Source organism: Eptatretus burgeri, chromosome 5, assembly GCF_056783735.1.
Source record: "Eptatretus burgeri isolate ZD-2024b chromosome 5, Ebu_testis_v1, whole genome shotgun sequence".
NCBI lineage: Eukaryota > Metazoa > Chordata > Myxini > Myxiniformes > Myxinidae > Eptatretus > Eptatretus burgeri.
Genome location: NC_140965.1, coordinates 117996499 through 118010971, shown reverse-complemented (window position 1 = coordinate 118010971; position 14473 = coordinate 117996499). Strand labels below are relative to the sequence as shown.

The 14473-nt window shown below is 37.5% G+C and overlaps 1 protein-coding gene across 12 annotated transcripts in view; it reads right to left on the bottom strand.

The window, feature by feature from the left end:
* The window catches only part of LOC147027227 (pro-neuregulin-1, membrane-bound isoform-like), a 1384261-nt gene that overhangs the window by 229291 nt on the left and 1140497 nt on the right, over nucleotides 1-14473 (bottom strand). For 9 of the 12 annotated variants that reach the window (XM_085883477.1, XM_085883478.1, XM_085883481.1 and 6 more), the window contains one exon: nucleotides 11796-11940. In XM_085883477.1, the coding sequence (XP_085739603.1) occupies nucleotides 11796-11940 (145 nt within the window). The remainder of the gene's footprint in view (nucleotides 1-11795; nucleotides 11941-14473) is intronic. The other 3 variants (XM_085883485.1, XM_085883482.1, XM_085883488.1) reach the window with 1 other exon arrangement.

The window sequence follows — 14473 nt, the reverse complement described above, 5'->3', positions numbered from 1 at the left end:
CATGCAGCCCTCTCACTTACGGAAGTAAAAAAATACTAAAAATACAAACTACAGTATTTGGTCAAATCTGTCCAACGTATGATTACCTTATCAACAGTGGTTACTGTTGTTTAACACTGAACTGAAAGAAGTTTAGAGGTAACCCGATATTTTTTTATGCTTATTGCGTCCCCCACACACTGACAGATCAGAGCCGTTTCAACTTGCTAGGACTCAATGTAGGCCGCAATGATCTTTCGCTAATAAAGGTACTTACCCGAGTCTGACGCATGAACGATATACCCCATTGCCTGTCCAATTTTTCTCGCTATCAGATTATATGTGAACTGCATATGGATTTTTTATAACACATCTTGGGACCTCATATGTGATTTTTTCCCAGGCATGGATTCAAGTATGATGTGCAATGTTGTCCATGACATTCTTACAACCAAATTGAGACCTTCCATCCATCCATTGAGACCATACTTTGTGCAGAGCGTTGGTGCTGCCTAAGCAGTCTCCTTGGCTATTGGGCCCAATCCTGGATGGGTCGCCACTCCGACACTATACCAGCTAGCTGGTACTCATTTTGCCAACCTCGGAATGATGACAGGTCGAGTTAACCCCACCTGGTATTAATTCAACAGCAGAGCGGGATTTGAACGCAGGATCCTCAGATCCCAAATCCACCACCCTACCAATTAAGCCAACACCAGGCAATTGAGAATAATTGAGACCTTGTCTTGATGCATAACACCATTTGTAATGGTTGCTGGCATTGTTTAATAATCACCTTAAGGAAAGTTGGAGAAAATTGGATGTTCAGTATCTTCAGGTAGTATTCACACCCCTCGACTTTTATCACATTTTGTTGCGTTGCAGCCTGAATATAAAATGGAACAAAATTTAATTTTTTGTCACCAATCTACACAAAATACCCCATAATGTCAAAGTGAAAAGAAGTTTCGAGAAATTTTTACAAATCAATTAAAAATTAAAAGCTGAAATGTCTTGCGTCACTAAGTATTCAATCCCCTGAATCAATACTTTGTAGAAGCGCCTTTGGCAGAGATTACGGCTTCGAGTCTTCTTGGGGATGTCTGCATCAGTTTTGCACATCTGGATTTGGGGATTTTCTCCCATTCTTCCGTGTAGATTTGCTCATGCTCTGTCAAATTGGATGGTGAATGTCGTTGAACCACAATCTTTTTGTCTTTCCACAGATTCTCAATGGGATTCAAGTCTGAGCTTTGGCTGGGCCACTCAAGGACTTTCATGTTATTGTTCTCAAGCAATTCCAGTGTTGCTTTGGTTATATGCTTGGGGTCATTGTCCTGTTTGAACGTAAATCTTCGCCACAGTCTCATGTCTTTTGCACTCTGAAGCAGACTCTCCTCAAGGATTTGCCTGTATTTGGCTCCATTCATTGTTTCCTCAATCCTTACAAGTTCCTCAGTCCCTGCCACTGAAAAGCATCCCCATAGCATGATGTAACCACCACCTGCTTCAAGGTAGAGATGGTGTTAGATGGGTGAAGAGCTGCTCTCAGTTTCTACCAGATGTAGCGCTTTATGTTCAGGCCAAAAACGTTAAATTTTCGTCTCATCAGACCATCGGATCTTTTGCCTTATGCTCTCAGTCTGCCACGTGCCTTTTTGCAAACTCCAGGCATGCTGTCATGGGGCTTTTTCTCAGGAGTGGTTTTTATCTGGCCACTCTCCGATAAAGCCTAGATTTGTGAATTGCTGCAGAGATTGTTGTTCTTCTGGCAGGTTCTCCCATCTCAGCCAAGGAACTCTGTGGTTCTGTCAGAGTGGTCATTGGGTTCTTGTTCACCTCCCTGACCAAGGTCCTTCTTACCCAGTTGCTCAGTTTGGTTGGATAGTCAGCTCTAGGAAGAGTCTGGGTAGTTCCATATTTTTTCTATATTCTAATCATGGAGCTCACTGTGCTTTTGGGAACTTAAACACTCGAGAAATTGTTTTAAATCCTTCCCCAGATCTGTGCCTCTTCAAATATTCTATCTCAGAGTTCCGGACAAAGGAACGGACAGTTCCTTTGACTTCACGGTGGAGTTTGCGCTCGGACATGCACCGTCAACTATGGGATCTTACACAGAAATGTGTGTTTCTTTCTGAATCATGTCTAATCAATTGAATTTGCCACAGGTGGACTCCAATCAATTTGTAGAGATATCTCAAGGATGATAAAAGGAGATTGGATGCACCTGAGCAAAATATGGAGCTTCATCGAAAAGGGGTTGAATAATTATTATAATTAATTACTTATGCAAGACGATTTCAGCTTTTCATTATTAATTTGTTTGTAAAAATTTCTAACACATTTTCTAAAAAAAAAAAAAATTAACAATTATCCAGTTCCATCAAGTCATGGCAGACTTCTGGTGACCTTCATGATCATATTTCTCCAAACATCCCTATCCTTCACTGCTTCCCGAAGCTCAGGCAGCAACAGCTTGGTTGTGCCTTTACCTCATCTATCCAGCGAATACTATGCCTGCCTCTTCCTCTTCTTCCCTCAACCATACCCAGCATGGTTTATTTCTGCAGACTTTCTTTTTCTGCACACATGATGTGTCCAAAGTATGACAGTCTCTGTTTTGGAATAAGTGTTTCTACTGTCCATGGTGGTCTAATTCCTTCAAGCACGGATTTGTTGTACACGGCTCCTTCCCAATTCCATATAAAGGCAATGCATGACGTCATCGCTGGGCGCCGAAGGAAGGGAGTACTCAAGTTTTACTCCGTTTGTTTGTTTGTTTTCTTGCTTGTTTGTCCGGGTAATATCTCAGCAATCCTTTGAGCATGGGAGCTCAAATTTGAGGAAAAAAGTGAAGATGTTGTTTTGGCAAAAAGTGATTATTTTTTGATTAATCAATTAATTGATTAATTATTAAATTATTATCGATTTATTAATTACTTATCTATGTATTAATACTGAAGGACCAATTTTGTGCTCCTCCTAGCGGTCGCGTGACGTTTTTCTCGGTACTGTGACCTGGACTGAAAGAAGACTTCGTACCTGTGAGAGTGCATCGCACATCGTGGCAATAGTCAAACTTCAACTCTGAAGCAGAATAAACACTTTTCGTTTTACATTCATTTACATGGCGACGTGTGACGTCACCGCTAAGAGGCGTAAGGACGTCATGGCATCATCGGTCATTCGCTGACATCATTACGTCTGTCGTCGACAGACCGTCACCACTGAGAGGTGTAATTCCACTCCTCGAAAATAGCGTCTGCAATGTAAAACCCTCTTCTGCACATGCTGACTACCTCAGAATGTGAATTTGAAACAAAAAAATGTAACAAGAAACATTGTATCTTATATATTATTTCCGAGTTTGTGGTTTCGTGTCGCGCTATCTTCGACTTTGTTCTGCACTCGAGTAACGTGATATTCGGCTTACATTATCTCAAAGACCATATGAGGTGCATGGCACAAAAAAAAAGTAAATAAAATGATTCTGAAACAGTGAAATCGTATTACACTTACTGCATTAAAGTAAAATTACTACTGATACTCTGCATCAGTTCCTTTCTCAAACACACCCACCCCAACATGTCGCGCAGAGCACGGGTTATGCTAGTCTCTATATTAATACTAAAGGACCAATTTTGTGCTCCTCCTCGCGGTTGCGTCACGTTTTTCTCGGTACTGTGACCTGAAAAGTTTTGACACAGTGTTTGTATGTCAAAGTAGACACGTGCACACATCAGGGGACTTCTTCACAAGGAGCAGTCTACACCAAAAATGTCGTGTACAAGGACGTTTTGTAGGCCTCATTAGGTAAGGCCATTAGTACATCGACTGGGATACGGCTCTTACAAGAGCCGCCACTGGTTGTCATATTGGGCTCATGGAACGGAATCCGTCTGTAACGGGATTTCGGCTAGTCTATTTTATTTCTCATCCTGGCAATATCTCAGGCATATTTTGAGCTCGGAAGATGATACTTTGGACATGACAGTGACCAAGTGATTTGGCTATGAAAGGATATTTTTGATGGAATGATTAATTAATTAATCGATAAATTATTAATTTTTTCATTAATTACTGAATTTTCAAAAAAGTTACCGATTCAGATGAAACAGTGGTGGTTTAGGTATGCTATTCGGCAATTGATCAAGTAATTATTTTACGATTATTATGTATTTTATTTCTGCAATTAATCAATCAATTATTGTTCGCTGTTTTCTCCCAATTCCAACTCCATTGCTGCAAGGTGGCATCGCTGGGCGCCGAAGGTGCCCCGGCGATGTTGAGCGGTGGAGGATTGTTATTTATGTATTTGGGATGAGGGCGGTGTACTTTGAATGTACCGATACTTGTTTGTTCTTCTTCCAGTCCAAGGAATTCTTGACCTCAGTCTCCAAAACCACATTTTAACTGTCAATCTTCTTCCTTTATTTATTTTTCACTATCCATGACTGACATCCACACATTGCAACTGGATATACTGCACCAGATCATTCACCAGCCATTGTCTTTCCAGTTCTTTGTCAATCCGAACATTGTTCTCCCAAACAATAATCATCAATTAATTTTATCTCCACACTCTCCACTCACTTCAATCTTAGAACCCAGGGAGATGAACCTTTCCAAAATTTCCACGCGATTATCTCCCAATCTGAACACATCAATCTTAAATGAAGACCAGCTCTTCACTCTCCTCCTTCAATGTCTGCAGCAGTTTCATTTTGCCCTCTTTACTTTCTACCAACAGAGTGGTAGCGTCAGCAACATTAGATTGTTGATACATCTTTCGCCGATCCTGACTCGAGACTCGATGTCATCCTCGTTTGATTTTTCATCAAATTTATTATTCAATTACGTCCAATCATAAGGGCATGATGATAATCGCATAATAATAATAATAATAATAATAATAATAATAATAATAATATTAACATGGGGGCTGGCAGGATGGCCTTGAGGTAGGCACACTCACCTCTAAGCTGAATCAGCTGGGTTTGAATCCTGGCCAGCTATAAACTATCATTCCAGTGTTTCACAGGCAGGGTGATTCATCAATGCATGTGCCGTCCCTCGGATGGACATTAAACTGGCTGTCTTGTCTGCGAGCATTAATCGCTGGACATGAAAGACTCCATGGTGTCCTTCTTGAAAAAATTGTGAGTTATTGCCAACACCTTGCCAAAATAGCTGTTCTTTCTGCCATCAGTGGAACGTCATATCACCTGCTGGTTCATTTCCCTCTGGAGTCAATTGATACTTTGGATGTATTTGCAGTTTCTATTATGTTATTGTGAAGATTATTGTCATCAGCAAATGGAGAGAAAAAAATCAGCTCACCTACAGCTCAATCACATAAATTAAAAAGAATAACTTCATTTGCCATCTTTTGATTATTTTTCAATTTAACGCACCTACTCTTTCTTTATCTGCCATAATTATTCCCACCCTCATTTAGGATGGGCCGAGGAGTGGTTTCAGTCCCGCTCTTTCACCAACTAGCTGTCCAGGCCTGACGTTCGAATGAAGGAGTCAGGAGTTTTCAATTTGTTCAGGGTGCAGACGACAAGTTGCCAACACTTCATGAAATCTACTGATGGATCTTTAAATTCCACCAACAATTCTGTTATTTAATGACTTGCAAATCTAATTTTTCTTCAACAATGTTTTTTTGGGAGTTTTTTCCTCATTAAAACTTCAGGGAAGCATGAAGATTGCTTCCCATGGTTCATTATTTTTGTATGTGCATATCGAACAGGGAGTCAATTGCAAGTTCTGCCTGCAGGTGTGCACTGATTTTTAAGTTGCAAGAATGTGCCCTTGAATATCTTCCTATTAAAAGGTATTAGTAAATACCACTTAGCAATGAATAGGACCCAATCCATATTTACAGTCAAATTTTAAGAAAAAATTGTGGCATTTTTATATACATATATATTGTTGGACCCCACTATTTGTGTGGAATACGTTCCTGGAAAATGGGAAAATGCCGCAAATAGCCAATAAGTGAATCGTGCGTCATTGTTTCAATGGAAAAAGGGTCGGGGGGTGGGGGTTGGGTTCGTTGTTTCCTGGCGGTTTGTATTTCATGAGGGAAAATAAAAAAATGACGTGAAAAACCGCCAATACACCTGCGAAAAACCGTGAATAAGTACACAAAAAAAACGCAAAACACACACCAAAAAAAATTGTGAATATGCCCGGAAACTGCGAAAACGCGAAAAAAAAAACAAAATGTGAATTGGCAAAGCACAAAGTCACAAATGTCGAAGCTGGTCACAATTTATAAATTGCGAATAAGCGTGGTCCGCGAATGGCGAATCCGCGAACAGTGGATTCTGACAATATATTAGACCCATCATTGTTGTGCATACCACGAAGCAAGTGCCACACCAGCTATTGTTGCATGTATGTTGACCAACAGGAAATGGTTGAACACACGTAAACATGTCTGTGGTACACAAAACAGTTCTGCAAGCAGCCAGAAAATATAAATTAAAGAAAGGCTCTTCTGGCTTAACAGCTGCATAGGCTCTGCATATTATGCATGAGCTTAGCAGAGCTACAGCCCCAACATCTCATATGACTGTATTACAGCCAATATGAGGAAGACATTTTAATTCTCAATTTTATAAACCAACCAGTCTACCCCAGAGAGAAACACCCAAAGACACGTGTTTCGAGCTTGTTGGCTCTCACCTTATGAGAAAGCTTTTGTATATAAAAAATAGGTTAAAAAAAAAGAATTATATATGAAAACAGCTTGGTATGCACACCTTGACCTCAAGGCCATAATACACATTTTACCAAGACTGTTCCATGAGTGCACACACATGCACCTCAGCCCGAATGATGAAGTACATGGTCAAACAAACACCCATATCCAGGTCAGAATGCATGCTCCTACAATTGGACTACTCCTCAATAAGAGTTGGTCTCCGTGGCAGCAAGGAGCCAAAGCTCCTCTCCTGATTGAAGGGGTCAACACCGACAAGACATTAAGTTGAGATCAGACTCCAACACCCGAGTCCATACCAGGAAACAAGTGCCATACCAGCTATTGCTGCATGCATCCTGACTAGCAGGATTATATATTGCAGGTTTATCAGCCGAATGGGCTTCAAAATATACCACGTGGATGGAACAGCGATATGTTGCCCTGATGAGCCCAAAGAAGGGCAAAACCAGGTTGGTGGCTTCACTTTTCATCTGTTTGGTGACAGCTTTTGACTTTGCCTCACATGAAATGCTGGATGCCCTTCTGGGTTGGCAGGCATGATGCCGTTGTGATGATGTCATCATCACAACGTTGGTTCAAGTCAGGAGAATTGCATCATTACATTAATTCTTTCCCTGACTGCTTAATAACATCAATGGTGCTTCGTGGTTGTGATTCGTTGATGTAACACAATATGTTCATGCAGTCGATGGCACTTGTGGGAGTAAAATTCAATCTGGCCTCACAAGTCACAGTTAGTGGGATATCAAGAGCCAGTTTATAAGCAGTAAGGGCTTCAAAAGTCAACAAGTGAATGGAATAGCAATATGGTGCCCTGATGAGCACCAAGAAGGGCGAAACCACGTTGGTAGCTTCACTTTTCATCTGCTCGGTAAGAGCTTTTGACTTTGCCTCACATAAACTGCTTCTGGGTTGGCAGGCATGACACCGTTGTGATGAGGTCATCATCACAGCATTGGTCAACGTCAGGATAATTGCATAATTACTATATATATATATATATATATATATATATATATATATATATATATATATATATATATATATATATATATATATATATATATAGTGGTAACTAATGATGTCATAGTGCATTGTGCACACAAGTGGATAACATGCCGGATCGGTGCCGTGACTGCAATTGACGTCCTTGAGTGGTCATGAAGCAAAACATTTCAAATCCCTTCTCTGATTGATGCATCAAACAACACGAGCATCCTGTCATTTTTAAATTAATGATAAGCTGTTATGTGTTCATTCAATAACCTATTGATATATATAAAATGACGATAATTATGCAATTTCTGTCTTTGCTGATGCTGATGATTCGCCAATAAGCGATGAAACCACTCTTCTGGGAAGGCTTTCCACTAGATGTTGGAACATTGCTGCAGGGATTTACTTCCATTCAGCGACAAGAGCATTCGTGAGGTTGGGCACTGAAGTTGGGCGATTAGGTCTGGCTCACAGTCAGTGTTCCAATTCATCCCAAAGGTATTCGATGGGGTTGAGGTCAGGGCTCTGTGCAGGCCAGTCAAGTTCTTCCACACCGATCTCGACAAACCACTTCTGTATGGACCTCGATTTGTGCACGGAGGTATTGTCATGCTGAAACAGGAAAAGGGCCTTCCTCAAGCTGTTGCCACAAAGATGGAAGCACAAAATCGTCTAAAATGTTATTGTATGCTGTAGCATGAGTATTTCCCTTCACTGGAACTAAGGGGCCAAGTCCAAATCATGAAAAGCAGCCCCAGACCACCAAATTTTACAGTTGGCAAAATGCAATCAGGCAGGTAGCATTCTCCAAGCATCCACCAAACCCAGATTTGTCCTCAGCACTGCCAGATGGTAAAGCATGATTCATCACTCCATATAACTCATTTCCACAGCTTCAGAGTCCAATGGCGGTGAGCTTTACACCACTCCAGCCGACGCTTTGCATTGTGCATGGTGATCTTCGGTTTGTGTGCGGCTGATCGGCCATGGAAACTCATTTCATGAAGCTCTCGACGAACAGTGTTTAGACTGACGTTGCTTCCAGAGTCAGTTTGGAACTCAGTAGTGATTGTTGCAACCGACAGACGATTTATCCATGATACGCGCTTCAATGCATGGCGGTCTCATTCTGTGAGCTTGTGTGGCCTACCACTTTGTGGCTGTGTTGTTGTTTCTCCGAAACATTTCCACTTCACAATAACAGCACTTATAGTTGATGAGGACAGCTCCAACAGGGCAAAAATTTGATGAACTAACTTGTTGGAAAGGTGGCATCCATTGACGGTGCCACGTTGAAAGTCACTAAGCTCTTCAGTATGGCCCATTCTTCTGCCAATGTTTGTCTATGGAGATTTCATGGATATATATATATATATACATATATATATATATATATATATATACATACAAATATATATATATATATATATATATATATATACATATATATATATATATATATATATACATATATATATATATATATATATATATATATATATATATATATATATTTATATATATACATATATATATATCTACATATATATATATATACATATATATATACATATATATATATATATATACACACACACACACACACACACACACGCACACCCGCACACACACACCCACACACACACACACACACACACACAGTATACGCACACGCACACGCACGTGTACACACACAGTGTATATAATAAGAACTGGTCAAATGATAAAGCTCCAAAAGAACAGAAATAAAAATGTGTTGGTTGAAAAAGTGATATATATAGCATCATGAGCTGTACATTATTTTTAGGCATTGAATCAAACACCTGTAAGAATCGAACAAAGATAACCAATTTAAATGCATGGTATTATCAATGGTGTAAAAATAAACCGATATTTTTTTCCCTCGTATCTGGTCAGATTTTCAAAAAAGATTTAAAAAGTTGATCTTTATCAATAAAAAAAAGGTTTCCATCCTCTAACTGTGCAAACCATATGAGGGTTTTACGTGTTGTACATATTTGCATATTGCAATGACACTCTTTACATGTAAAAGGGCACAATCACCACCCACTAATCAAGCAATCTTGTGGTTAACCTGGTCACCTTGAGATTGCTGTTGAGTTCTCTCTCACAATGGCTCGAGCTTGGTTTGTGAAGGTCACACTTTTCTTATAAGATGATACATACACAATTTTGTTTTTAATGCCTGGTCATAATTTGAATTCATTATTGGTCTTTGCTAACATGGTTATTTTCCAAAAGACTGATTTTTATACAATATGAAGAAATCAACAGGATATCGCAATGAATTATCTCAATGAGCCATATTTTGAGGCATGTTCATGCAAAGCACCGCTTCAGAATTTCCATCAGTATATATTTTAAATGTCAGGTATTTAAAAACAAATAAGCAAAACTTTTTAATAAATACTATTTATATAAGAACTAGAACATACTACAGGCAGAAACTTTCGGGATCAAAATGCTTATCTTGTTAAGGCGTGGTAATGAATGCTGATTTCTTACCGTAAATGTACTTTTGCCATACCAAACTAAACTGCACTATGCATCCTAAGAGAATAATGATGTCAGAGGTTTTTGGTATCAAATTTCATTTTCCCAAAATACAGTCCAAGACATTTCTAGTGTTAATGTGATCGAAAAACTTTGAAGACAATTTAAAATCGAGACATTCTAATATTGAAAGCCATAATGAGCAGCCTGTTGGTGGAGTGTGTAAAGCCTTTTAGCCTTGTCCTCACTGGTGTGGGTTCAATGTATTGTTCAGAAACCTGGCCTGTAGAGAAGGTGGATGACTCCTGGTCTTTTTGTATGTAGAAATACCACAATGTCACATCAATGGCCTTTGTGAACCTCCAGTACCATAAGAGGAAGTCTATAAGAGGCTGAAAGTTCTTGCTATCATGAAAAAGCATTAATAGTAGCAAATTGGCTTTGTAAACAAGAAGTTCATTTTATTTCTTTTTTCATCACATTTTAACCATCTCTTATTATTGTATTCTATCATTGATTCAGCACCATCTTATCACTGCATTATTTCTGTCGTCATTGTATAATTGATGTCGTATTTTCATTGTCATTATATAATTATTGATGCCGTCTTTTCATCGTCATTGTACAATTGATGTCGTTTTCAATGAGTTGTTATATTGTTATAGTTGATGCATCCTGAATGAACAAGGTGAAAGCTTAACATCAATTAATTATAAACATTTGTTTTAAATGCGATGTAAAAGATGAGATGAAGAAGTGTTAAGGCAGCAAAAACATCGATGGAAGTGGAAGATAAAAAGAGGTGATTGTGAAAAATACCAAATTTGTTGTGTCAAAAACCATTTTGCTATTTTTTGAAGTTTTTCATTAAAAAATAAATATTGCAAGATATTCTGTATGTTCTCCTATCACAAGATATTTAATTGAAATGTCTTAGAAGGCTTTATACGAAATTGAAAACATTAATCTCTCCAGTCTTTGGGCCTTTGGAAATATGAAGAAGAAACACTCTGACATCACTAATCTCCTCCCATGCAAAGTGGGTGTGGCATGCATTCACCTGTAGTGTGAAAAGGGCATACGATGATTCTAGTTTTTTGTCAATTGTGTTTGAGGTTTGATTGTCATACCTATTACGGTTAAAAAACAAACAAACAAGTAATCATTTGCAAAATCACAAAGTGAACTGAACAAGATTCACGGATAAGCTTTAAACTTTAAGTGGCATTTCTTGGTTTGTAGCTGTCCTTGCACTACATTATAAAAGCCTATTCAAAATTTGTACAATGAACTGGGCTGCCACTTATTCAATATTCTGTAAGATTGTGCACATTGATATCGGTACAAAACCCCATGTCCTCAAAATCTTTGTAAAAGTGGAAAATTAAGGTTGATGTCTTAAAATGTGTTTTACTTGGGTGAAGTAACCTTTAAGAAATAAGTGACATTCAAATGAAATCTAATAAATGGTAAGACAAATTCCTGATACAATTTCAGCTGCAAGAAGTGCCACTTAAATCTCTCATGATATGAAGGTCTGGAAACGCGGTGACGCAAGTCTTACTGGCACGACAACTGGTACATGCCGGCAGCTTCTATGACATAGCAACGACCACCGTTGACGCAGTAGGCTCGTTCCGAGTCATTGCAAACACGACTATGTCCAGACCCTGGTGGAGGGACAGAAGAAAGAGGAGAAGGAGTAGAAGCTAGTGAAACAAAGCATCAAAGAGTGAAAGCAAGAGTGTAAAGCAGTAAGAAGGGGAGAAAAGATTCATGAAATATGCAGAACAGGAAGAATATAAAAAGAGGAGGAAAAAGGGGGGAAGGGGAAGAAGACAGCCAATCAATAATGACAAAGCATGACATATTTTGGAGGATGTGAAAGTATATTAAGACAGTAATTAACATTGCATTATAACTCAGACATTGCTGAATAATCACCAAAGAGATTGCATAATTCGCCATAGTAAATGATAAGATGATATCAATGTCTCACGATGTCCTGAAGACTGGACAATTACTTTGTCTATTATTATGAGAGCACTATGTGGTGCGTAAAAAAACTGTGGGAAGTATTGGAGTAAGGTGGGAGTGGGATGCAACTATTGTATGTACATTTATCATCCTCAGCCCGTTTTTTTCAGTGCACTGAAGATTCTTCATTTTAAATTACCCTTTATACAATCAGTCATGAAATGTTACATGTTTATGACTCGGGGAAACTCCTCTTCCATTATTATACAAGTCTACATGTAAAAGCATTAAATTGAAAATTGTTACAAAATAACATTTTCTGCAAATTGGTTTTCTTGATAATGCTGAAACGTGCTCTCAAGCATATAACATTCAAATAGTGATACAAAGTGTCTTCTTTTCAGGGGAATAGGATGGTTCTTTTGACTGATTAATCTACAATAGCAGGTGAGAGTCTTCCAAATGGGAGTTTATTCAGAAAAAAAACATGGCACTCCACACAAAGATCTCTCTGTTCTCATTTTCCTGTTGATAGCCCCAACAGACAGAAACCCCTCAAAGTTTCTTCATTCTAAAAGAACCAAGTATTTTTCAGAAAATTGTAAACCTCAAAGAAACCATAAATTTATCACACCTCAGTGATTAACCTGTATAAGTCCCTTTTGAACAAAGCCACTTTTGAAATATGTAATTCACCTCAACAAACATTATGCAATCAGACATATGATAAGCAGTGCGTTCTGAATCAAATCCCAAGCATCCAAGCATTAACCAACCACTGTACCTATACAACTCCCAGCAGACGGAAAGAATTTGTTACACTTCTCTGCTACACTATTATGGAGAAAATAAAGTCACAATTATTAAGGGTGGAAAAAAGCATGGAGCTGGAGAAATATGCTCAGTGTCCAGAGTGAAGTCTCAGGGTTACAATTTATTCTGGACACATGGAAATATGCTACAGGCAACAGGCAAGAGGAAAAACGAAGAAGGGGAGAGTAAAGACGTTGTGATACGCACGTTGAGCGTTTAAAAAATAAACCATCCTTCACCAAGAAAAAAAACAACTCTATCTGGGTTCATTATGAAGATAGACCCTATCTGTGCAGACCAGTACAATGCAGATATGTTCAGGATATTGAGCCGAGGTCGGAGCTCGTTTCATTTATGTATGTTGGAAGCAACCTTCATCCTAACCACTGATCCAATATTATGTCGTCAAAAGCAATTTGTACGATCTCTGTATCTCTTTCAGCATGGAAAGATCAAGGGAAGTACGGTAACAAATGGTGAATGGACTTTAGGGGAAATTTATCCCCCCTCTCTCCAGGATTCGGTTGCAAACGTCAATCATCGACGAACTCTGCTCCAGCCAATGAGAGCTCAAGGTGAAGATGATAAGCCGTCCAATGGGCATTCAGATTAACCGTGATGTCATTATGGTTGAACCAATAAGTGTATACCTAATTGAGACTTGCATATGTAAGCATGCGCCTTCCTTCCTCCTAACCTTGTGATTTTTACCCTGAAGAGTACAGCACGAAAAGCTTCGGTCACTATTATGTCGTGTTTGTTTGCATCCATATTGAAGTTCTGTAGTACCAACCATCTGCATATATATATATATATATATATATATATATATATATATATATATATATATATATATATATATACATATATATATATACATACATATATATACATATACATATATATATATATACATATATATATATATATATATATATATATATATATATATATATATATATATATATATATATATATATATATATATATATATATATATATATATATATATATATATATATATATATATATATATATATATATATATATATATATATATATATATATATATATATATATATATATATATATATATATATATATATATATATATATATATATATATATATATATATATATATATATATATATATATATATATATATATATATATATATATATATATATATATATATATATATACATATATATATATATATACATATATATATATATATATATATATATATATATATATATATATATATATATATATATATATATATATATATATATATATATATATATATATATATATATATATATATATATATATATATATATATATATATATATATACACACATATATACATACAAACAAACACATGCACATGCTGCACATATAAACTGAAAGTACTACTGTGCAGTTTCAACATCTGCCCACCTCCCAG